General features: G+C 47.0%; 1 protein-coding gene across 1 annotated transcript in view; it reads right to left on the bottom strand.

Moving 5' to 3' along the window:
* LOC126416186 (protein expanded) overlaps positions 1–25,431 on the bottom strand; it is a 505,339-nt gene that overhangs the window by 152,823 nt on the left and 327,085 nt on the right. Inside the window, exon 3 of the mRNA XM_050083768.1 lies at positions 3,345–3,533. Within this exon, the coding sequence (XP_049939725.1) occupies positions 3,345–3,464 (120 nt within the window). The 5' untranslated portion in view covers positions 3,465–3,533. The remainder of the gene's footprint in view (positions 1–3,344; positions 3,534–25,431) is intronic.

Raw genomic sequence — 25,431 nt, 5'->3', positions numbered from 1 at the left:
CTAAATGATCCTGTAACGAAGCGCGCTGCTCTCCGTTGGATCTTCTCTATCTCTTCTATCAACCCTATCTGGTACGGATCCCACACCGGTGAGCAGTATTCAAGCAGTGGGCGAACAACTGTACTGTAACCTACTTCCTTTGTTTTCGGATTGCATTTCCTTAGGATTCTTCCAATGAATCTCAGTCTGTCATCTGCTTTACCGACGATCAATTTTATATGATCATTCCATTTTAAATCACTCCTAATGCCTACTCCCAGATAATTCATGGAATTAAGTGCTTCCAGTCCATGCGACGTCGTTTTGTGGCACTTCTGTATGCTCGCGGGGGCCCTACGCGATAACAGCAAGTGTACCCGTTACTTAAGCCGTCGGCACACGGACCGTGCTGTCGAACGTTAACGTTGAGCGTGCCAAGTTCAACGTGCTGCTGAACGCTCAGGAACCATACGACTTGTGCATACGGTACGTGGGCCCCAACGTGGTATACGCGATCGCAACGCACTCCAGCGGCACTTGAGGGATGTTTCTAGTTCGTAAATCACATAGTTTACTCAACGGGCGCGCTTAAAATTCCCACTTTAGCTGTATTAAAACGCACATTTCCTCCATCGACCACGAAAAGGAAAGTACCATGACCAATCAATAAGGACACAGGCTCATAAAAGTTCCATTACAAACAGTGCGGTACAAATTTGGAATACTTCTCCGCATAAGATAAACAGTATTTCATCATTCCCACATTTTAGTAAAACCCCAAGGTCAGTCTTACTTGATCACTGTTCCTATCAAGTAGCAGAATGTTTGCAACGTGTGAATTACGAAGCGTAAAAGAAAAAGGAGCAAAATATCGTTGTACAAATAGCGCAAGCTGTCCTGTAGATTAAGCCAATCGAACAAAGTCACCCCTCAAAAAAAGGTGAACTTATATTTACATAACATCAAATATTATGGTATATACTTATATTAAACGAATTATAAAGTATCAGAACCTAATAAAAACGTGACTGTTAGGAAAAAAAATTGGAAGAGGCAAGATGTGAACCACAGCCCCAACAATCAACTCTTCAGGGGGCAGTGACGCTAGTCATTACGCTACACCAATAAAGTACGATTCGTACCTACTCTCAGTATCTTAGGGCGTGCTGAAAATGTTAATTGTAGATATGTTACTAATTGAAATTTAATTATAACAAGAACAATGCGTTTTGGGTGGATCATCAGTGTGTCGCTGCCTTCAAATAGCCTACTCCTATAATACCCAAGTTACAATAATTCTTTGGCACGAATATGATGTTTCTCATTATTTTATTGGAACAAATCACACAGTTAACAACGGCTTTTCGAGTGATTCTCAATTTGCTGGTGCTCACAAACGGCATATAATACACTCCTGGAAATTGAAATAAGAACACCGTGAATTCATTGTCCCAGGAAGGGGAAACTTTATTGACACATTCCTGGGGTCAGATACATCACATGATCACACTGACAGGACCACAGGCACATAGACACAGGCAACAGAGCATGCACAATGTCGGCACTAGTACAGTGTATATCCACCTTTCGCAGCAATGCAGGCTGCTATTCTCCCATGGAGACGATCGTAGAGATGCTGGATGTAGTCCTGTGGAACGGCTTGCCATGCCATTTCCACCTGGCGCCTCAGTTGGACCAGCGTTCGTGCTGGACGTGCAGACCGCGTGAGACGACGCTTCATCCAGTCCCAAACATGCTCAATGGGGGACAGATCCGGAGATCTTGCTGGCCAGGGTAGTTGACTTACACCTTCTAGAGCACGTTGGGTGGCACGGGATACATGCGGACGTGCATTGTCCTGTTGGAACAGCAAGTTCCCTTGCCGGTCTAGGAATGGTAGAACGATGGGTTCGATGACGGTTTGGATGTACCGTGCACTATTCAGTGTCCCCTCGACGATCACCAGTGGTGTACGGCCAGTGTAGGAGATCGCTCCCCACACCATGATGCCGGGTGTTGGCCCTGTGTGCCTCGGTCGTATGCAGTCCTGATTGTGGCGCTCACCTGCACGGCGCCAAACACGCATACGACCATCATTGGCACCAAGGCAGAAGCGACTCTCATCGCTGAAGACGACACGTTTCCATTCGTCCCTCCATTCACGCCTGTCGCGACACCACTGGAGGCGGGCTGCACGATGTTGGGGCGTGAGCGGAAGACGGCCTAACGGTGTGCGGGACCGTAGCCCAGCTTCATGGAGACGGTTGCGAATGGTCCTCGCCGATACCCCAGGAGCAACAGTGTCCCTAATTTGCTGGGAAGTGGCGGTGCAGTCCCCTACGGCACTGCGTAGGATCCTACGGTCTTGGCGTGCATCCGTGCGTCGCTGCGGTCCGGTCCCAGGTCGACGGGCACGTGCACCTTCCGCCGACCACTGGCGACAACATCGATGTACTGTGGAGACCTCACGCCCCACGTGTTGAGCAATTCGGCGGTACGTCCACCCGGCCTCACGCATGCCCACTATACGCCCTCGCTCAAAGTCCGTCAACTGCACATACGGTTCACGTCCACGCTGTCGCGGCATGCTACCAGTGTTAAAGACTGCGATGGAGCTCCGTATGCCACGGCAAACTGGCTGACACTGACGGCGGCGGTGCACAAATGCTGCGCAGCTAGCGCCATTCGACGGCCAACACCGCGGTTCCTGGTGTGTCCGCTGTGCCGTGCGTGTGATCATTGCTTGTGCAGCCCTCTCGCAGTGTCCGGAGCCAGTATGGTGGGTCTCACACATCGGTGTCAGTGTGTTCTTTTTTCCATTTCCAGGAGTGTACATATAGGCTTGAAATGAATGCCAATATCGCGGCTCACAACTCTGTACAGAAGGGAGACGGCGTGCGTGTGACGTAGGCAGCGTTGTGCCATCTGATTGGTCAACGCTCAGACGCACGCTCAGAGTATCTGACATGCCAGATATTGCTCTGCACGTTCGGAAAGACTCCGGAACGTGCTATTTCACGCTATGACGTCAGAAACTCGGCACGCTCAACGTTCGGATGCACGGTCCGTGTGGCGACGGCTTTAGGCTCTTCAGTGTACGTAGATGCGGAATTGCTTATTTAGTGATGTTCGTGATGGCTGTTAACTAATGCGTGGAATGCGTCTGGTGTGTGTTTCTGTGCCGGTGGGGAGCGGCGGAGTGGAACGGCGCGCTGGGTAAGGCACGGGCGGCGTGTGGCGGGTTGCGGGTTGCGCGGGCAGCTGTGAGGCGCGTGGCAGCACGGCGCGTGTCCGAAACGGCGCGCCGGGCCGGGTGCAGCATTTTGGGATGCGAGGGGAGGCGGGCGCCGCGCAGAGCCACTGACCTCGACGACGAAGTATAGTCGCTGCTTGTTGAGGAGCTCGACGGCGGCGTACTTGGCGCTGGCGGCGAGGCTGGCAGGGCTGCAGGAGTGCACGGGCGCGCTGACGGTGCAATGCTGCATGCTACATCCCGGCAGCCGCGGCGCTCGGCGCGGGCGCGCACGCTGCCCGCTCGCAGGCGCGCCGCCTACCTGCAACACACGCGCAGCTGCAGTACTGCCGAGCTTCCACAGCCGCTCCCTTCTTCGTCGAGAACGAGGGGAGCGGAGGGGAGCGGGCAGGGGTGTAGACTCGGCGCTCGGCGCGGACTCGGACGCGGCCCAGCAATGTCCATCTGTAAACTCACACACCCACATACGCCGTAATACGACTAACAAGGGGACCCTCCATACTGTAAATCACCGATTTTGATGCGCTAGAATACACTACTGGCCATTAAAATTGCTACACCAAGAAGCAATGCAGATGATAAGCGGGCATTCATTGAACAAATATATTATACTAGAACTGACATGTGATTACATTTTCAAGCAATTTGGGTGCGTAGATCCTGAGAAATCAGTACCCACAACAACCACCTCTGGCCGTAATAACGGCCTTGATACGCCTGGGCATTGAATCAGAGCTTGGATGGCGTGTACAGGTACAGCTGCCCATGCAGCTTCAACACGATGCCACAGTTCAGCAAGAGTAGTGACTGGCGTATTGTGACGAGCCAGTTGCTCGGCCACCATTGGTGAGAGATCTGGAGAATGTGCTGGCCAGGGCAGTGGTCGAACATTTTCTGTATCCAGAAAGGCCCGTACAAGACCTGCAACATGCGGTCGTGCATTATCCTGCTAAATGTAGGATTTCGCAGACATGGAATGAATGGTAGAACCACGGGTCGTAACACATCTGAAATGTAGCGTCCACTGTTCAAAGTGTCGTCAATGCGAACAAGAGGTCACCGAGACGTGTAACCAATGGCACCCCATACCATCACGCCGGGAGATACGCCAGTATGGCGATGACGAATACACGCTTCCAATGTGCGTTCACACCGATGTCGCCAAACACGGATGCGACCATCATGATACTGTAAACTGATCCTGGATTCATCCGAAAAAATGACGTTTTGCCATTCGTGTACCCAGGTTCGTCGTCGAGTACACCATCGCAGGCGCTCCTGTGTGTGATGCAGCGTCAAGGGTAGCCACAGCCATGGTCTCCGAGCTGATAGTCCATGCTGCTGCAAACGTCGTCGAACTGTTCGTGCAAATGGTTGTTGTCTTGCAAACGTCCCTATCTGTTGACTCAGGGATCGAAACGTGGCTGCACAATCCGTTACAGACATGCGGATAACATGCCTGTCATCTCGACTGCTAGTGATACGAGGCCGTTAGGAAACAGCACGGCGTTCCGTATTACCCTCCGGAACCCACCGATTCCATATTCTGCTAACAGTCATTGGATCTCGACCAACGCGAGCAGCAATGTCGCGATACGATAAACCGCAATCGCGATAGGCTACAATCCGATCTTTATCAAAGCCGGAAAAGTGATGGTACGCATTTCTCCTCCGTACACCAATCATCACAACAACGTTTCACCAGGCAACGCCGGTCAACTGCTGTTTGTGTATGAGAAATCGGTTGGAAACTTTCCTCATGTCAGCACATTGTAGGTGTCGCCACCGGCGCCAACCTTGTGTGAATGCTCTGAAAAGCTAATCATTTGCATATCATAGCATCTTCTTCCTGTCGGTTAAATTTCGCGTCTTTAGCACGTCATCTTCGTGGTGTAGCAATTTTATTGGCCAGTAGTGTATGTTGTGGAGCCACTTAACCCTGAGTTCCTGGCTAACCGATTTATTAGGGACGAGCCTTGGTTTTTGAGAAAATTGATTTTGAAGTTCATTGCGCGCTGTGTATACCCGTAACATTGTATGTGTTCCGAATAAGTCAACGTGGCGCAGCGGTAAACGTTCATAGGTACCGTGTTCGAATCCTGCTCCCATATTTTTTTTCTTTGTATGCAAGAACCGTCCGCAAAATTTGGTCCTAACGTTGAAAAACGAATAGGCGAATTAACTGGGAAATACAGAAATGTAGTCGTGTCCTGCACGAAATCCTGGAAGTTCACGAAACTGGTGTACGAAGAATTTTTGCGTTCTGTAATTCTTCCGTACGTGGGACAGAAAATTTTTTTTGTACCTTAACGACTCGTGGGGAGGGCGAACAGATTCAACTTTATACCGTCATCTATTCCCTAATAAAAGGAAAGCGAGTACCTGCGCCCTAAAAGTGGTCCCATCAATGTGTACTCCTTATTGCCAGCCCTGCGATGTTTATTTTTACCGACAGGTGAAAATCTTCACGAAAATTATTCAGAATGCTCCCGACTTGATGAAAGACAATAGAGAGATCTCTTCTGGGGAAGATTCGATAAATTGCATTCCCTTATCCTACATCAGTTCAGTGCACCTAACTTTGAAAGCATGATTAGATACTCATGGTTCGCATCGAAATTAGCGGATGAAAGAGAAACCTTTTAGAATGCATAAGAATTGTGTTTCCCAGTATCGCTCACGAAGAAACCGTGAGCCTGCAAAACGGTTGCTTGCATAAAATGCGCGTTGTGCTGCGAAAATTTGTGCTTCGGTTGTTTCTATGATAAGTATCACCAACAATATTATTCTGGCACATCAAGTAATTTGGACGATGAAAAATAAGATTTTGTAATATTGAATGACAGAAAAAATTAATAACTGAATATACGTTTATAATTTCGCACACCTTTCACTGTTTGTTGATATTCTTTGAAATAAAATTGAAAAATTCGTTCGATTTTGAACAAAAAGAAAAGTACACGAGCAGCATTTGAACAGGTTACCACCAGCGCGGTAGCTGTGAACCTTTATCGGTGCGCTACGCTGACTTGCTCGGAATATATGTAATGTTACGTGTATACACAACGCTCAATGAACTTCAAAATTGAATTTCTCAAAAACCAAGGCCCGTCGCTAAAAAACCGGATAGCCAGGTACTCAGGGTAAGTGCCTCTACAAAATATTTGAAGCGCATCCAAATCGGTATTTTACAGTATGGAGGGTCCCCTTGGAAGCTTTGGAAACTACTCGCACCTTAATCATGGTAGAGACAAAAGTGGAGGGGAGAAAACCTCTCCTGCATACGAATCCAGCATCCCACTCCTGGCAGCCACAGCACATGGCACAGACACTTGCCCACTCGCAGGCGAGCTACCTACCTGCAACACATGCGTGAGCACATGCACTGTAATACCACTGAGCTCTTCCTCTTCTTCTTCTTCAACAACAACAGGGAGGGGTGGGGGGATGGGGAGGGAGACCAGCTGGCAGGAGGGACATCTACCTGCAAACTCTCTCTCTCTCTCTCTCTCTCTCTCTCTCTCTCCCTCACACATACACATACACACTGGACTCACATTCGGGTGAACGATGGTTCAAAACCGCGTACAATTATTCTGATTTAGATTTTCCGTGATTTCCTTGAATCGCTTAAGGCAAATGCCGGGATGGTTCCTTCAAAATGGCACGCCTCTTTTCCTTCTCCATCCTTCCGTGATCGGAGCTTGTGTTCCGTCTCTAATGACCTCGTTTTCGACGGGACGCTAGACACCACTCTCCTCCCCCTCCTCCTCCTCACATACGTATACACACTAATACTACAATACTGTCGCGCTTGTGGAGCTATTCTGTAGGCAACCTCCAACATTTTTTCAGGAAGGCACTGGCCATCTTATCTCACAGTGGGATAAATTAATTAACAGTTATGGGAATTACTTCTGAAATAAACTGTTTGCTTACCTTTTTTACCATCTCTCTCGTTTTCATTTGAGTGCTCCTTATACCTAATATCATTCAGTAGTATAGGAATACCTATCGTTCTGTAACATTTTAACAAGTTTTTGGCCAGCATTCTGACATTGTGATCTCAAACTACTGGATAAAAACGGATTCACATAAAGATAGCTATTTTCCTTACGACATAAAAGTGTCTAAATTCTCGTATCTATCATTTTATTTCTTTAAATTTCTGTAACGATTTTTTGTAGATTTATTACCCTTCTACATCTCAGCTCTTCGTTTAGTGCAACTGTCTTCATAGTTGACTTCTACAATTTGCACGTGTAACTTTTCGTTAACTGCATACGCACTTCACGGAATACGTGGCATTTCAAGTGAGACAGTAATCCTTTGCTTGAACTTGACATAATAACGTCTCGAATGCTTAAAGAGAAGTAGCGACACTAGAAAATTGTAGGGAAATGCTGGAAGACCGGCGAAGGATCGACGTTTGGTGCAGGGAGTGGCAATTGATTATGGACAAATGTCACGCATTGCGAATACATAACAGAACGACCCTTTATTTTATGGTTACACAATTGTTGGACACTCACTGGAAGCAGATACTTCCGTAAAATACCTGGGAGTACACGTACAGAGCGGTCTGAAGTGGAACGACCACATAAAATGAATCGCAAGGCTGATGCCCGCCCGAGATTCACTCAGGAAATGTAGTCCATCAACGAAGGACGTAGCTTATAAAACATCTGTTCGACAAATACTTGAACATTTCCGTCAGTGTGGGATCCGTAGCAAGCAATACCCAAAATCAGGAGAACAGCAGTACGTTTCTACCTACAAGTGACGGCATAAGTAAGTTCATGTTTATGAGGAAGGCAAAGGCATACCACCACTTTAGGAAAGAAGAAAGGTTAGGTTTTAACGACCCGTCGACGACAGGCTCAATAAAGACGGAGCACAAGCTCAAGCGGAGGAAGGATGGGGAAGTAAATCGACAATGCCCTCTTCGACGAAACCATCTCGGCATTAGCCGTAAGTGTTTTCGAAAACCTCGGAAAACCTAAATCTATCTGTCCGGACGGGGATTTGAATCGTCGTCCTCCTGAATGCGAGTCTTATTGCTAGCCACTGCTCCACCTCGGTCGATCCCATTTGACGGTACAGGAAATATGAACAACAACACCGCCAGTCACAATTTTTTTCAATAAATCACACGGTGCATAGCGGACCCTGGTGGTCCATCATCAGATGCAAATGGTTTTAATGCATTATTTACTTCTGCTCTCAAGCGATGTGATGCGTAAGCCATGTTTCTGTTCTGAGAAGTTACTTGTTCAGTTTCGAAACTCGCGAATCAAATAACGGAAAATATAACGAGAAACAGTGAAAAACTAATGGAAAAATCTAGGAAGAACATTTTTAATACACTCCTGGAAATTGAAATAAGAACACTGTGAATTCATTGTCCCAGGAAGGGGAAACTTTATTGACACATTCCTGGGGTCAGATACATCACATGATCACAGTGACAGCACCACAGGCACATAGACACAGGCAACAGAGCATGCACAATGTCGGCACTAGTACAGTGTATATCCACCTTTCGCAGCAATGCAGGCTGCTATTCTCCCATGGAGACGATCGTAGAGATGCTGGATGTAGTCCTGTGGAACGGCTTGCCATGCCATTTCCACCTGGCGCCTCAGTTGGACCAGCGTTCGTGCTGGACGTGCAGACCGCGTGAGACGACGCTTCATCCAGTCCCAAACATGCTCAATGGGGGACAGATCCGGAGATCTTGCTGGCCAGGGTAGTTGACTTACACCTTCTAGAGCACGTTGGGTGGCACGGGATACATGCGGACGTGAATTGTCCTGTTGGAACAGCAAGTTCCCTTGCCGGTCTAGGAATGGTAGAACGATGGGTTCGATGACGGTTTGGATGTACCGTGCACTATTCAGTGTCCCCTCGACGATCACCAGTGGTGTACGGCCAGTGTAGGAGATCGCTCCCCACACCATGATGCCGGGTGTTGGCCCTGTGTGCCTCGGTCGTATGCAGTCCTGATTGTGGCGCTCACCTGCACGGCGCCAAACACGCATACGACCATCATTGGCACCAAGGCAGAAGCGACTCTCATCGCTGAAGACGACACGTTTCCATTCGTCCCTCCATTCACGCCTGTCGCGACACCACTGGAGGCGGGCTGCACGATGTTGGGGCGTGAGCGGAAGACGGCCTAACGGTGTGCGGGACCGTAGCCCAGCTTCATGGAGACGGTTGCGAATGGTCCTCGCCGATACCCCAGGAGCAACAGTGTCCCTAATTTGCTGGGAAGTGGCGGTGCAGTCCCCTACGGCACTGCGTAGGATCCTACGGTCTTGGCGTGCATCCGTGCGTCGCTGCGGTCCGGTCCCAGGTCGACGGGCACGTGCACCTTCCGCCGACCACTGGCGACAACATCGATGTACTGTGGAGACCTCACGCCCCACGTGTTGAGCAATTCGGCGGTACGTCCACCCGGCCTCCCGCATGCTCACTATACGCCCTCGCTCAAAGTCCGTCAACTGCACATGCGGTTCACGTCCACGCTGTCGCGGCATGCTACCAGTGTTAAAGACTGCGATGGAGCTCTGTATGCCACGGCAAACTGGCTGACACTGACGGCGGCGGTGCACAAATGCTGCACAGCTAGCGCCATTCGACGGCCAACACCGCGGTTCCTGGTGTGTCCGCTGTGCCGTGCGTGTGATCATTGCTTGTACAGCCCTCTCGCAGTGTCCGGAGCAAGTATGGTGGGTCTGACACACCGGTGTCAATGTGTTCTTTTTTCCATTTCCAGGAGTGTACTTTAGTGTCAGCAAAGTTATTTATCCATTCTGCAACTGCACATCATGTCACTCACTTTTCAAAGCACTTCACAGATGCAGTTTGTTGTTTAATGTTAGATGACGAAGGATGAAATATATTATGTAGCGTCAGACATCAGCGTTTCAAATAAACTGAACTAAATATAAAATAAGTCTGTAAAATTACTAAACTAACCATGAGTAGCGAAATCTGTCTGTTCACTTAAATGGATTCGGGCTTTGTGATTTCATGGAGGTACAGTTCCACTTCTTTTAAATACAGGGTCTTACCATTGGCTTCACTGTGTCGGACTACCAAATTGTTTCCTGTTCTATTGATAATGTGTTTAGTTTCCAGCATAAGCTGTACAGTGACTGATTTTTCAAAATGGCTACGTCTGAAGTCAATCGTGTTCTTGGAAATAAGTTATGAAATTCATGCCTGTTTTTTCATACGTATTAGGCAGGACTATAGGGGCATAATATGTTATACACCCAACTTCTGATGAATTTTTGAGAATCTGTTTTTATGGTATAGAGTAATAAGTAAACTAACTTATTGTTAGTGGAGAATGAAATTGTCAGATTGTTTTGTAATAGGTTAGCAGTTTTTTTTTAAATGGGGCCTAGATATGGGAGTGCTAGCAAATATTTTCTTTTTCTTGCTCACTTGGAAATTTATTGCTTATTTTTATATATTTTTGTGTCTAAGTTATCTATTGTATTATCTACGTAGCCATTGTTTATGTCAATACTTTTTACTGTGTCCAATTCTGTCACAAGGTTAAGTGAGTGTGCTCTCTGTAAATAGCCCTAAATGATACAGGTTTGTATGTGATGGGATAGCATAATGAGCTGTCTACTGTTACGTCTGTGTATGCGTGTTTCCTGCGTATGCTGAACTCCTTGATGGAGGTTGTTGATTTTAAGATACAGGAAACTTATGCTTTTGTTGTTCTCACACTCTACAATGAATTTTACGTTTTTGTGGAAAGAATTTCTCCCATTAGTAAACCTATGGACTCAGGACAGTTAATTTATAAAGACGAGAGTAACTGGCGTACTGAGCTATTTTGGGAACAAATGTCAAAGGGGTGGAATATAATCCATTGGAACTAATGAACGTAACATTTGCACACACTCACAGTTGTTTATTTATTTATTTAAATTGCTACACCGGCTGTTCAAAGCACTACTTCACCTTACACGATTATATTATTTGTCTTTCGTAAGCTTCTGCGGCACATGCGATTGATGTTTGCATCGAATACTGCAGCTGGACAATGCGTCCGAATACCTCTGCTTAGCAACCGCTTCACGATCACGTCCTAGTGGACGATGTTTGCCGTGGAGAGCTTTCCCACGCGGAACAGAAGCCAGAGTTTTCACGTGGGACCGGGTCTACAGCGCGGCTTGGAAGCCTTCCCACGTAAGAGCAGTAAAATACTTGTCAAGCCGAAGGAAGAACAACAGTGTTTTATTTTCAGTGCTCAGAAGTGTGTGAGTTCTGTGTTCACTCGGAGGTGATTCCCATTACTGCGGTATCGATGTTGGGTTACTCGAGTAATTCTGAAATTACTGTGATTATTTGCCAGTTCTGTTGAATGATGTGATGTTTATGTTCAGTATTTATATTTATGCATATACAGGGTATAAGTAAAGAAAGTGATGACTGAGGACAATGTATTGACCAACATTACATCAGTATTTACTTAATTTTCAGATTAATAATTACAGCTGTTCCGAGTAGTGTGTTTTTAGGTTGGGTAGTACCTCCAAGTACATTTGGCATAAGCAGATCTGCAAAGTTTATTTTCCTGGGCAGCATGTCAGGTATTGAAGTGTGGATGCATGGAGGCAAATGGAATGTCTATGAGTATACTGACAGCCGTAATTAACTATCCGACGCAATTACTACTGTGCAGAAAACATCAAGTACCAAATTAAGTGATGTGTATGAGGGAAGAAAGTTAGACGCAGAGAAAACACATATTAAGTAACCAATGCTCACAATATTTGTACCTATACCCGTACACCCTATGTAGATACAACGTGTCATCTTCAAAAAATGGTTCAAATGGCTCTGAGCTTATGGGAGTTAACATCTGAGGTCATTAGTCCCCTAGAACTTAGAACTACTTAAACCTAACTAACCTAAGGACATCACACACATCCACGCCCGAGGCAGGATTCGAACCTGCGACCGTAGTAGTCGCGCGGTTCCGGACTGATCGCCTGAACCGCTAGACCACCGCAGCCGGCAACGTGTCATCTACTAGAGAAGTTTTCCATAGTACTGTACATAATCTAGGGAGCAGCCCAGCCGAGCGAAATGAATGCCTAAAACGACTGAAACAGCTTGCGGCTGTTCCATAGCGTCTATTTTGTTGTATTACCTCTTACCTCTGCAGAGAGGAGAAAGTAGTAGGAGACGCCAAAAACTTGTATTTTGTATTTCGATTTTCATGACTCCTATAGAGGTAATACATGTATGACGGGAGTCAAACGAAAATGAGTCAGATGCAATAATGTAAGTAAACTGTTTACTATTTCAAAATTAATCACCATAACTGTTAAAAAAATGTAGCCCACTGTGAGATAAGACGGTCAATGCCTTCATGGAAAAATGTTTGCGGTTTCCTACGGAACAATGGTTGTACCCAGGTCACGAGTGACATTCTTCAAGTTTCAAAAAATATGGAAATCGCAGGGGAGAGATCGTGACTGTGCAGAAGATGTGAAAGGGCTTCCCAGCGAAACTTCTGCAGCGAAACGAGCTTGGCAACACGTGGGTGGGCCCTGTCCTGCAATAGAATGATGCCATCCGCCAACCCGCTGCTCACTGACTTTCTGGAACATAGAGCCACGATTAACGCACTGCGGTACGTGGAACTTTGCAGAAACTGAAGCACTCCAACAAGTCCAAACGCTCAGGCATGTTGACGGAATGCATCATTCCGTTGCAGGATAATGTCCATCCACATGTTGACAAGGTTGTTTCGACATTACACATTCTCCATACAGAAACCGATCCTTTCGCATGCAATTTCGATATTTCTGGAGTCTTGAAGAAAGACATCCGCGGTCGTCGATTTGCTTCGGACGAAGAGCTGCACGCCCGGGTACAATCATGGTTCTTAGGCAACCGCACAAATTTTTCCATGACGGCATTTACTGTCCTGTCTCAGAGTTGGATAAATGTACGGGGTGTTCAAAAAGTTACTCCGCAGTGCTGAACGATTGCTAGCCGCGCGTGCCGTATGCCGCAGTGAAACATAAGTTATTAATTTATTGACATTAGTTGCTTTCGCTGCATCCCAGAAGAAAAAGTGAGGTGGTGTTATGTCAGGCGATCGTGGAGCCCAAAGTCCCTGTGACATTATGCGATCACCAAAAACATCAGCAAGCAGTGACATTGAAACGAGAGCTGTATGCGCAGTTGCACCATCTTGTTGAAAATAACCGTCCAGTATTTCACTTAACACAAGTTCTACTATGAATGGGTACAGAGTATCACTGCAGTATCGTTGTGCGTTTATTGTTCCGTTAAAAAATATGGGACCCACAAAAAATGGCTCTGAGCACTATGGGACTTAACTGCTGTGGTCATCAGTCCCCTAGAACTTAGAACTACTTAAACCTAACTAACCTAAGGACATCACACACATCCATGCCCGAGGCAGGATTCGAACCTGCGACCGTAGCGGTCACGCGGTTCCAGACTGAAGCGCCTTTAACCGCACGGCCACACCGGCCGGCTGGGACCCACAATCTGACGTCTAGAAATTGCAATCCAAACTCCTATTTTCAAAGAATGGAGTGGTTCCTCATGAATACACAATGGATTTGCAGTGCTCCACATACGAGAATTTTGATAGTTCATGTACCCGGATAAATGAAACCGCGCCTCATCAGTGAAAAACGTTTCATTAAAAATATCCCTTCCATTTTGTTGAACGAAATTTTAGAACCATTGACAATAATGCAGTCTCTTGCCATGATCAGTGTGTTTCAGTTCTTGCACGACTGTCACTTTGTAGGGGAAAAGTTCTAATTGTTTCCTTACAACTGTATGGGCCGTTCCAACACTAACATCGATTTCCTGGGCGAGTTTTCGTACTGACTTGTTCGGACTCATGGACATTTTATCGGAAATATCGAGTAGTTCATTCTCAAACAAAACGCTAGGAAGACCACTTCTCGGTGCATCTGTCACTGAACCCGTACTTCGAAATTTGTTAATCAAATCTCGCACGGTATCGCGATGAGGGAGTGTTGTTCAAATGGTTCAAATGGCTCTGAGCACTATGGGACTCAACTTCTGAGGTCATTAGTCCCCTAGAACTTAGAACTAGTTAAACCTAACTAACCTAAGGACATCACAAACATCCATGCCCGAGGCAGGATTCGAACCTGCGACCGTAGCGGTCTTGCGGTTCCAGACTGCAGCGCCTTTAACCGCACGGCCACATCGGCCGGCAGGGAGTGTTGTCTCCGGGAAAACTGAATTAAATGTTTGACGAACTAAAACTGTGTGTTTACCGCCAGCTTTAAACACTTGTTCGACTAGGCGCTACAGCCTGGAACCGCGCGACCGCTAGGTCGCAGGTTCGAATCCTGCCTCGGGCATGGATGTGTGTGATGTCCTTAGTTTAGTTAGGTTTAAGTAGTTCTACGTTCTAGGGGACTGATGACCTCAGAAGTTAAGTCCCATAGTGTTCAGAGCCATTTGAACTTGTTCGACTAAAAACACACGTTCTTCAATGGTTAGCATTTTAAGTGACAAAAACGAAACAAACGAAATAAACTTAAACGTTCACGTCAGCACGTAACGATACACACCAACGGCACTACTGACGCTGGCTGAGATAAACGAAACAGTGGAATGTTTGGAGAGTCCACTTGAAGGGAAGTAACCCAGGCAGGCGAACAATCATACGGCACCCGCGGCTAACAATCATACGGCACTGCGGAGAGACTTTTTGAACACCCCGTATTAACAGTTACGGCGAATACTTTTGAAATAATAAACACTTTACTTGCATATTTCATTCTGCCTCCTTTTCAGTTGACTGCCTTTTGTACATTTATACCTCGATAAACGACGCTTTGGTGTGCGGCAAAGGGTGCTTCTGATAACACTTCCTTTCTCCACTTTCTCTTCCACCCGCGAAGGGCGCGCAGAAAGAGCTTACGTTTGAACTAAACCATGTTCATTTCGTGAGATATGCACTGCCTGACAAAAAAGTGAAGTATCTGGCAGGGGAGAAGGTAAGGAAATAAAACTTCACGGGTTGAGAGTGTATGGTTGTCATTGCAGCGATTACAATGTAGAGTCAGATTTAAAAAGGACTTTGCAGCACGAGCCCGGTTATCAGTATAAAGTTATTCACTCGCTGGCCGGGATCCATGCACTGATTCGGATGTAAAGGATGTCACTGCAACTTCATACTGTATACTACATCGGCGGGTACGTACATGATTAGAGTTTCAGTTTCAGTGACAGTCCGTATCTCGTGGTCTCGCGGTAGGGTTCTCGCTTCTAGAGCACGGGGTCCCGGATTCGATTCCCAGCGGGGTCAGGGATTTTCACCAACCTCGAGATAACTGGGAGTTGTGTCGTCTTGATCATCATCATTCATCCCCATTACGGTCGGAGGAGGGCAATGGCAAGCCACCTCCGCTAGGACCTTGCCTAGCAGGGTGGTGCGGGTCTCCCGCATCGCCCCTACGCTCTGTTACGGAGTATGGGACTTAACCATCATCTCAGTGACAGGTAGGACCGTCAACAGAGTGCATGTCTGTTGTTCGCCTTAAGCGGTGTTTCAAGGCCTGCTAAAGTAATCAGAGGGGTCCAGAAAAAAGATAGTTAATATCTTTGGAACAAAATGACATATCGTGCACGATTTCGAAGTAATGGTGCTATTTAGGCAAATCACGAAAACTTAAATCTGGATGACCAAACGCTGATTTGATCACTCGACCTCCAGAATACCAGTCCAGTGGCTACCTGCACAACCTTGCTCGGTTTGCTGCGTTTTGTTACAGTCTTCTGGCTTTGCGCCCTTCTTATAAGCTGCAGCGGCGTCTGCGAACAGCCTCATGGAACTTCTGAACAAAAATTTGTGATCTACTCTGTGTTTTATTTATAAATGTTGTGCGATTACGGGCCGATCAGCGCACTCGAGACGTAACTGCCGTTGCAGGTGAGTAGCGGTAGCAGACGGCTCGCCGGTTGGCCGTGAAGGCTGCACCCACCAGCGCGGGCAGAGACAGAAGGCTTGCGGGGAAACCCAGGCTTCTCCGCGCCGGTGGAAGTACCTAGCGATGCAGCTCGTCATGCGCCTGCCTGCGGTTTTATGGCGAGGTTATTACTGCGAGCCGGGTCAACAGGGGCCGACCTTATGACGAGCGAGCAAAGTGGAGGTGATATATCTGGAGAGAGTTCGAACGTTGCGGTCTAGAGGAATAGAAAAGATGCGAGGCCATTCTTTTAATCCTGTTTTTGCCCAGCGTGGGAGCTAGATCAGCGACATTGCAATCTGCGGCACGTACAATACATTCACGGATTCGATCTGCCCTTCCAGTACTCAGCTAAACGACCGCAGTTGCCCACGTCATTAACGCACACCAATACGGTGGTTTCCGTCTCGGAGGAAGCTGCCTCGCATGCGGGAGACGAAAGGAACGTCCGTGGCTGGAGAGAACGGGAGAGTTGGTGGCATACAGTTCCTGATCACCAGACTGTGGACCAGGAGTGGAGGCATGTGACTCTGCTAATAGTGCTCCGTCCATCGGAAGCAGAGAATAGTTCCTGTTCTCCACGACAAGATAATTAGAGAAGAACTCCATGTTGAAGGGACAAACGACGCAGCAGAGCAATACAGAAACAGGTGGCGAGCACAATTCCAAAATAATGACGAAATAACTGTTGAAATACAGACTGAGAGGAAGAAGTCCTGGTAGTGCCAGAATGAGATGAGCTCAACAATACTTTTTTAAGAAATTCATGTTTTTTAACCTCTAAAGTGCTTTTTCTAAATAAATATTTTTATCATTATCGATTGTGAAAATACATCTGCACTCTTCCCCAGCACCAGCCATGTAAATAAACAATCCTCCACCTGAAGATGAATGGTGTGAACCAGCGAAACGCGCAGTGGCAAAATAAACAAATGACTGACGCAGAAACTGTATTATTTGTAACAGTGGTCCAAATAAGTTACAAATTGCACCATCCTCCCTTTTTCGTAAAACCCTAAGATCACTCGTTGTAGACATCGGAATCTACTCAGTAACACAATTTTTAGAACATGTGTATTACGAGGGTTGGAACTTCAATAGTGGAAACTATTTATTTATTAAAGTTCCAACCCTCGTACAAGACTTCAAACAAGAAAGTGCAAAATCCTACTAAAAGAGGTGCAAAAAAATCCGTTATTCACTGCAATATTACTAGTGTGTGTGTGTGTGTGTGCGTGTGCGTGTGCATGCGTATGCCGTGCGTATGCCTATCCAATAAATTCTGAAAGATTCAGAAAAGAGACCTTAAAAACCGTCATAAGTTTTTACATTCATTTTTTTAATTTTCGACTTGTTACGACGTTAAATCATCATAAGGTCGGCACATGGGAGGATGTTTAGATGACGTCAAACGTACAGGCAGAACGTAGCAGCGTACTGAATCAAGAATCATAGCTTTACAGTACAGACCAGTTTGTTGGCATCAGATCAATAATTTATGTCCCCATTCTATAGCGCAAAATGACTGCGGGTAAATGTCGGTCTGTACTCTAGTGGGGCGCTATATTACTTGCCTCACCTGTCCAAAGCCTGTAATGAATACTCGTAAACAGGCTTGGATCTGCTTAGCTATGCAAACGTGTTTATGGCTTTACCGTTTTATGGGTTTCCAATTTCCTGTACTTTTGATGTCAACGAAACGTCCTCTCGGGTGATAATATTTGTCGACCTGACGGTAGTTTAGGATCGAAACAAGTCAAAAATTAAACAAAAAATCTCAAACCGTTTGGCGGTTTTTAAGGTGTCTTTTTTTGAATCATTTGACCAGAGAACACTTGAACACTGAATTTACTGTTCCGTATTTTATTCAGAGGAAGTCATACTTTATAGTTAATACACTAATTGAATAAAATTGCCGGCCGGAGTGGCTGGGCGGTTCTAGGCGCTACAGGCCGGAACCGCACGACCGCTACGGTCGCAGGTCCGAATACTGCCTCGGGCATGGATGTGTGTGCTGTCCTTAGGTTAGTTAGGTTTAAGTAGTTCTAAGTTCTAGGGGACTGATGACCACAGATATTAAGTCCCATAGTGCTCAGAACCATTTGAACCATTTTTGAAAATGTTTGCCGGACCGGGACTCGAGCCCGGGATCTCCTGCTTACTATGCAGTTGTGTTAACCATTGTGCCATCCGGACACAGCGTTTATCGCAACTGCGCGGACTACGTAGGTACGGCCCTCGGCCGACCCATATTCCCAACTAGCACCATCTAACCGCGGTCCCCGTCCATGTGCTCCATGCTCGCTCCTCTGAGAGTCCCTGTTTTAAATGCACAAATACAATTCTTTCCAAAAAACAAAAATTCCCGTTATTTTTGTTGTGTTGGGAGAAGAGCCAACACCGTGTTACTAGTGGAGGCCGAAATGCACGCGTTTTAGCTCACGCAGGCTGGCGTGAGGAGAGAAGAACTATACTGACGCGAGGTCTGGAACATGACAAGGAATTAGAATTCAGAAAGCGGACGTAATTAGTTTGATACTTAACTTTAATCCATTAATGATGAACGTCGCTCTTGAAGGTACATGATTCACAAAATTATCTGTTCAGATTATAGTAACTGAATATGGCGCCTTGCTAGGTCGTAGCAAATGACGTAGCTGAAGGCTACGCTAAACTGTCGTCTCTGCAAATGAGAGCGTATGTAGACAGTGAACCATCGCTAGCAAAGTCGGCTGTAGAACTGGGGCGAGTGCTAGGGAGTCTCTCTAGACTAGACCTGCCGTGTGGCGGCGCTCGGTCTGCAATCACTGATAGTGGCGACACGGGGGTCCGACGTATAGGCTACCACCTAGCAAGTGTGGTGTCTGACGGTGACACCACAATTTTCTGGGCAAGTGTCTTGCATGCTCGCTCCTTTGAGATTCCATACTCAAATACAATTCGTTAGAAAGGAGCAGAAATTCCCATTATTGTCTGAGCACACCATCTACATCCTCGTGTTCTGAATTTTCCGGTAATGTCAGACATACCATTCCCGGTGAACCGCCTTATCTGCTTCGTTACGGTTGTTCAAAAAAACTGATCTCTGCTCTGCGGAATAGATTACGAGGAGCCTTTGTAAAGCTGCAAGGTTTACCATTTACAGAACACTTCCGCCGTCTGCAATTTACCAACACCGTGTTTTTGCCGGTACGCCGCGGACTCACACGACCGACTACGAGAACACCGCATTACCCGCTACGTGTGTGTCGGCGGCTCGGCGCACAATGATTTGTAAGCAGGCACGGCCTTTCGCGTCGCGAAGCCTTGTAGGTAGGGACCGGTCTAGGGGACGCTGCGGCGCGTCTACGCCGCTTTAAGAGCGACACGAGACTCACTGGCCGGGAATGTTGTCCGCATAGCTCGGCCGCAACAGATCTTTCTAAAAGATCTTTTCTCTCACGCTCTATTTTCCGTACTCGGCCGCGGCTGAAAGAGCGGACACGGGAGCGTTTTGCTCGCCGTACGTGACGAGCGTAGGCGAGCGGAAGTCGGCGACGCACGAGGCGCTCGCATCACGCAGGCTGCTGCGAGCAGCTGCTCTGGAAACGAGGCCACAGCTAAAAAACCAGACTCTCCAGCAGGCTGAAGCGTCGATACGCAAACGTCCAAAAGCTATACTACAGTGCATACGGCAACTTGGATACAGTTTTCGAAACCCAATTTCCGAGGTATCTCAAAATACAAAGAAACTGGTACACCGGCCAAATATTATGTAGGGCTCCCGAGAGCACGCAGAAGTGCCGCAACACGACGAGGCATGGATTCGAATAATGTCTCAAGTAGTGCTGTAGGGAACTCATACCATGAATCCTACCGGGCTGTCCATAAGTCCGTAAGAGTACGAGAGGGTGGTGATCTCTTCTGAACAGCACGTTGAAAGACATCCCAGATATACTCAATAATGTTCATGTTTGGGGACTTTAGTGACCAGCGGAAGCGTTTAAACTGTGAAGAGTGTTCCTGGAGCCAATTCTGTAAGTGGAGAGTGTCGCATTGTCCTGCTGGAACTGCCCCAAGTTGGACGATGAGGAGGCGATTCACACAGTGAAGCACTGGCTCCGCAACTAGGACAAGGATGGTACCGACAGGGCACACACGCCCTTGTTTCGCGCTGGAGGCAGGCCATAGAACGGAATGGACATTACGTGGAAAAATAGGGTGTATAGATAAAACACCATTCTTTCGTATGTGTAATTCTCATTACGTTCAATAAAGAATTGTTGAAGAAATGAGTGTGGTTCATTACTTTCTGGGCAATCCTCGTACGTACTCCAGTTCCAGTCTGGTGACTTACAGCTCGTTTAAAGTTGATCAACAGCATTAAAAACTGCCTTTAAAGTTGGCTGGCAGCTCTAAAGATTAATCTGCGAGTAGTATAGTACTTAAACTTACGTTTAAAGTACACTACTAAATGATGATATTAACGTTGACAGCGCAAAATTTTCGTATAGAAGAAGAAAAACCCTGCTGTGGATAAGCAAGCTAAATACAATACCTGCTATAACAGCCTAACAGAAATATTTTAAAAACGGTAGGTTTGAATGCACTTTTGTATACACATTTTTAAATATGTATTTTTATAATGTGCTTTGAAAGATATTCTAATTTTTACAGATATATTCGTATTTTTTAAAAGATAAGGAGATATGTAGAGATCTGAGAAGTCTATACACACGCCCATAAAAGAGGCGGCTAATGTAACTTTCGTTTCCTGTAGGTCTAGCCCGCATCTCGTGGTCGTGCGGTAGCGCTCTCGCTTCCCACGCCCGGGTTCCCGGGTTCGATTCCCGGCGGGGTCAGGGATTTTCTCTGCCTCGTGATGGCTGGGTGTTGTGTGCTGTCATTAGGTTAGTTAGGTTTAAGTAGTTCTAAGTTCTAGGGGACTGATGACCATAGATGTTAAGTCCCATAGTGCTCAGAGCCATTTGAGCTGTAGGTCTACATTATCTTTGGTTAGACTATACCACAGACGTTACAAGTATTGTTCTACAGTCAGTTTCATCTTTGGCGCTGTCAGTGTCTATGTCGTCATTTACAACTGTACTCTAAACGTAAGTTTAAGTACTACAGTACAGTCAGCTTAATCTTTGAAGCTCTCAGCTGACTTTAAACGTAAGTCACCATTCAGGAAGTAGAATTTGTACTACAGGTAATGTCAGTGTAAGCTTTCCGTATTGTCTCAATTTGTATCTTTTACAGTCTATATTCTGATGATGCTCTTGTTCATTTGAGGAACTAAACTGGCCCATAACAAATACAACGTGCGAGTTGTGGCTCTTTTCGAAACGCTAGTTTTAAAAGTCGCTCCCCGAACTGGGTCCTGGTAAGCTTGTCGATCTGGTCAGAAAGTTGGAACTACTGACAAGTTTTTGTTTTTACTTGTCCGCCAAAATATTTGTTTTGCGTTACGAACAGCACTTCCGAAAACTGACGCCCGGACCTTGCATAATGCGACAGGAGCAGGTGACACCCAACCCCTGCCGCCGCTCACTGGACGGTGACGCGAGAGTGTAGATTCGAATTTCGTGAGGCCAGCCGTGTATCGAGCCGGGGGCGTGGCTGCAGCACCTCGCTGCGCTCTGCTGGGCTGGGCTGGTTGTGCCGCAAAGCACCAGCAAGTGATACTGCTGCACTGGGCGGCCGGCTAGTGCGGGCACTGGGGAGTTTACCAGCGGCAGTAGAGGCAACTACACTGAAGCGCCGAAGAAACTCGTATAGGCATGCGTATTCAGATACAGAGATATGTTGCGGTCGGCAACGCCTATATAAGACAAAAAGTGTCTGGCACAGTTGTTAGATCAGTTATTGCTGCTACAATGGCAGGTTATCAGGATTTAAGCGAGTTTGAACGTGGTGTTATAGTCGGCGCACGAGCGATAGGGTACAGCATCTCTGAGGTAGCGATGAAGTGGGGATTTTCCAGTACGACCATTTCACGAGGGATAGGGCATAGGATCTCCGAGATAGCGATGAAGTGGGGATTTTCCAGTATGATCATTTCACGAGTGTCCGGTGGATATCAGGAATCCGGTAAAACATCAAATCTCCAATATCGCTGCGGCCGGAAAAAGATCCTGCAAGGACGGGACCAACGACGACTGAAGAGAATCGTTCAACGTGACAGAAGTGCAACCCTTCCTAAAATTGCTACAGATTCCAATGCTGGGCCAGCAACAAGTGTCAGCGTGCGAACCACTCAACAAAACATCATCGAAATGGGCTTTCGGAGCCGAAAGCCCACTCGTGTACCCTTGATGACTGCACGACACTAAGCTTTACGCCTCGCCTGGGCCCGTCAGCACCGACATTGGTCCGTTAATGATTGGAAACATGTTTCCTGTTCGGACAAGTCTCGTTTCAAATTGTATCGACCAGATGGACGTGTACGGGTATTGGGACAACCTCATGACTCCACGGACCCTGCATGTCAGCAGGGGACTGTTCAAGCTGGTGGGGCCTCTGTAATGGTGTGGAGCGTGAGCAGTCGGAGTGATATGGGACCCTTGATACGTCTAGACACGACTCTGACAGGTGACACGTAAGTAAACATCCTATCTGATCATCTGCATCCATTCATGTCCATTGTGCATTCCGACGGACTTGGACAATTCCAGCAGGACAATGCGACACACCATACGTCCAGAATTGCTACAGAGTGGCTCCATAAACACTCTTCTGAATTTAAACACTTCCGCTGGCCACCATACTCTCCAGACATGAACATTATTGAGCATATCTGTTATCTGTTCAAAATGGTTCAAATGGCTCTGAGCACTACGGGACTTAATTTCTGAGGTCATCAGTCCCCTAGAATTTAGAACTACTTAAAACTAACTAACTTATCGACATCACACACATCCATGCCCGAGGCAGGATTCGAACCTGCGAACATAGCGGTCAGGCGGTTCCAGACTGTAGCGCCTAGAACCGCTCAGCCACCCCGGCCGGCTGCTATCTGTAGGCGATTTCGTACAGTGTTGAATGCCTTAAGAAAATCTAGCATTTTTGGGAAGTGTGCTATAGAAAGTAAAAATAGCAATAATAATAATAAGAAGAAGAAGAAGAAGAAGAAAGAGGAGGAGGTGACAATGACAAAGGCAAGATAATGATGAAGAAGGCAAAGAAGGAGGACGAGGAGGAGGAGGAGAACAAGGAAGAGCAGATGATGATAACAAGAAATGAAGAAGAAGAAAAAAAAAGGAGGAGGATGAGGTGATGGTGAGGAAAGCAAGATACCATAGAAGATGGAGAAGGAAGGAAGAGGAGGAACAGAAGATGATGAGAAAAACGAAATACTGAAGAAGACGAATAAGAAGGAATAGGAGGAGGTGATGAAAAACGCAAGGTTACAAAGATGAAGGAGAGAAAGATGATGCAGAATATGAGGAAGATGAAGAAAAGGATGGTAGTGAAGAGGAAGATAATGAATGAGGACATAATGAAGAAGAGGATGATGATGATGATAAAGAAAGAGGAGGAGATGATGATGAAAAAGGCAAGATTATCAAGATGAAGAGCAGAAAGATTATGAAGAATACGAAAAGCACAGAAATGAAGAGGAAGACAATGAACGATGAGATAATAAAGAGGAGGATGATGATGAAGAAGTAGCAGTAGAAGAAGAAGAAGAAGAATACGATGATGACTAAGAGGAGAAATATGTTGAATAAGCGAAAGAAAACTTGTATCAAAACGAGCAGAGTTAAGAAACCACACGTAGATACTTATCTGAGTCGTGACAGAGTGTCCTGTTGCCACTTCAAATTGATGAGGGATTTGAAGTATGCTGTAGACGACATGACGGCATTCCTTACTAGAATCAAATGGCTGCAGCCTGTAAATGTAGCCTGCGACGCGGGGAAAGAGTAGTTAACACGCCGGGGAAGCGGCCGCACGCCCGCTGCATCATTCAGTGGCCAGCTTATTGGAAAGTAAATGAGGCGCAATGTGTGCGCGCTGAGGCGAGGCTCCGCTGTCGTAACAGTTTATTTTACGGACGGCGGAGGCATATGGCGAGCGTCCTCCGCTGCAGCTTGAATGAGAATACTGTCCGTCTGGCCTACAGCGTCGTCCAAGGTTGCTGAGGCCGCCGATGTTACAATTATTGGCGGCGGTGGGCGTAGCTCGCACTCGAAAGTTACGTGCGAATCTTTTTTTAGTGAAGACGAATCTTCTTATGACGCTGACTAGTAATACACTCCTGGAAATTGAAATAAGAACACCGTGAATTCATTGTCCCAGGAAGGGGAAACTTTATTGACACATTCCTGGGGTCAGATACATCACATGATCACACTGACAGAACCATAGGCACATAGGCACAGGCAACAGAGCATGCACAATGTCGGCACTAGTACAGTGTATATCCACCTTTCGCAGCAATGCAGGCTGCTATTCTCCCATGGAGACGATCGTAGAGATGCTGGATGTAGTCCTGTGGAACGGCTTGCCATGCCATTTCCACCTGGCGCCTCAGTTGGACCAGCGTTCGTGCTGGACGTGCAGACCGCGTGAGACGACGCTTCATCCAGTCCCAAACATGCTCAATGGGGGACAGATCCGGGGATCTTGCTGGCCAGGGTAGTTGACTTACACCTTCTAGAGCACGTTGGGTGGCACGGGATACGTGCGGACGTGGATTGTCCTGTTGGAACAGCAAGTTCCCTTGCCGGTCTAGGAATGGTAGAACGATGGGTTCGATGACGGTTTGGATGTACCGTGCACTATTCAGTGTCCCCTCGACGATCACCAGTGGTGTACGGCCAGTGTAGGAGATCGCTCCCCACACCATGATGCCGGGTGTTGGCCCTGTGTGCCTCGGTCGTATGCAGTCCTGATTGTGGCGCTCACCTGCACGGCGCCAAACACGCATACGACCATCATTGGCACCAAGGCAGAAGCGACTCTCATCGCTGAAGACGACACGTCTCCATTCGTCCCTCCATTCACGCCTGTCGCGACACCACTGGAGGCGGGCTGCACGATGTTGGGGCGTGAGCGGAAGACGGCCTAACGGTGTGCGGGACCGTAGCCCAGCTTCATGGAGACGGTTGCGAATGGTCCTCGCCGATACCCCAGGAGCAACAGTGTACCTAATATGCTGGGAAGTGGCGGTGCGGTCCCCTA

This window comes from Schistocerca serialis, chromosome 8, assembly GCF_023864345.2.
Source record: "Schistocerca serialis cubense isolate TAMUIC-IGC-003099 chromosome 8, iqSchSeri2.2, whole genome shotgun sequence".
Lineage (NCBI taxonomy): Eukaryota > Metazoa > Arthropoda > Insecta > Orthoptera > Acrididae > Schistocerca > Schistocerca serialis.
Note: the sequence above shows the minus strand (reverse complement) of the source record. Positions and strands in the feature narration are given on the sequence as shown.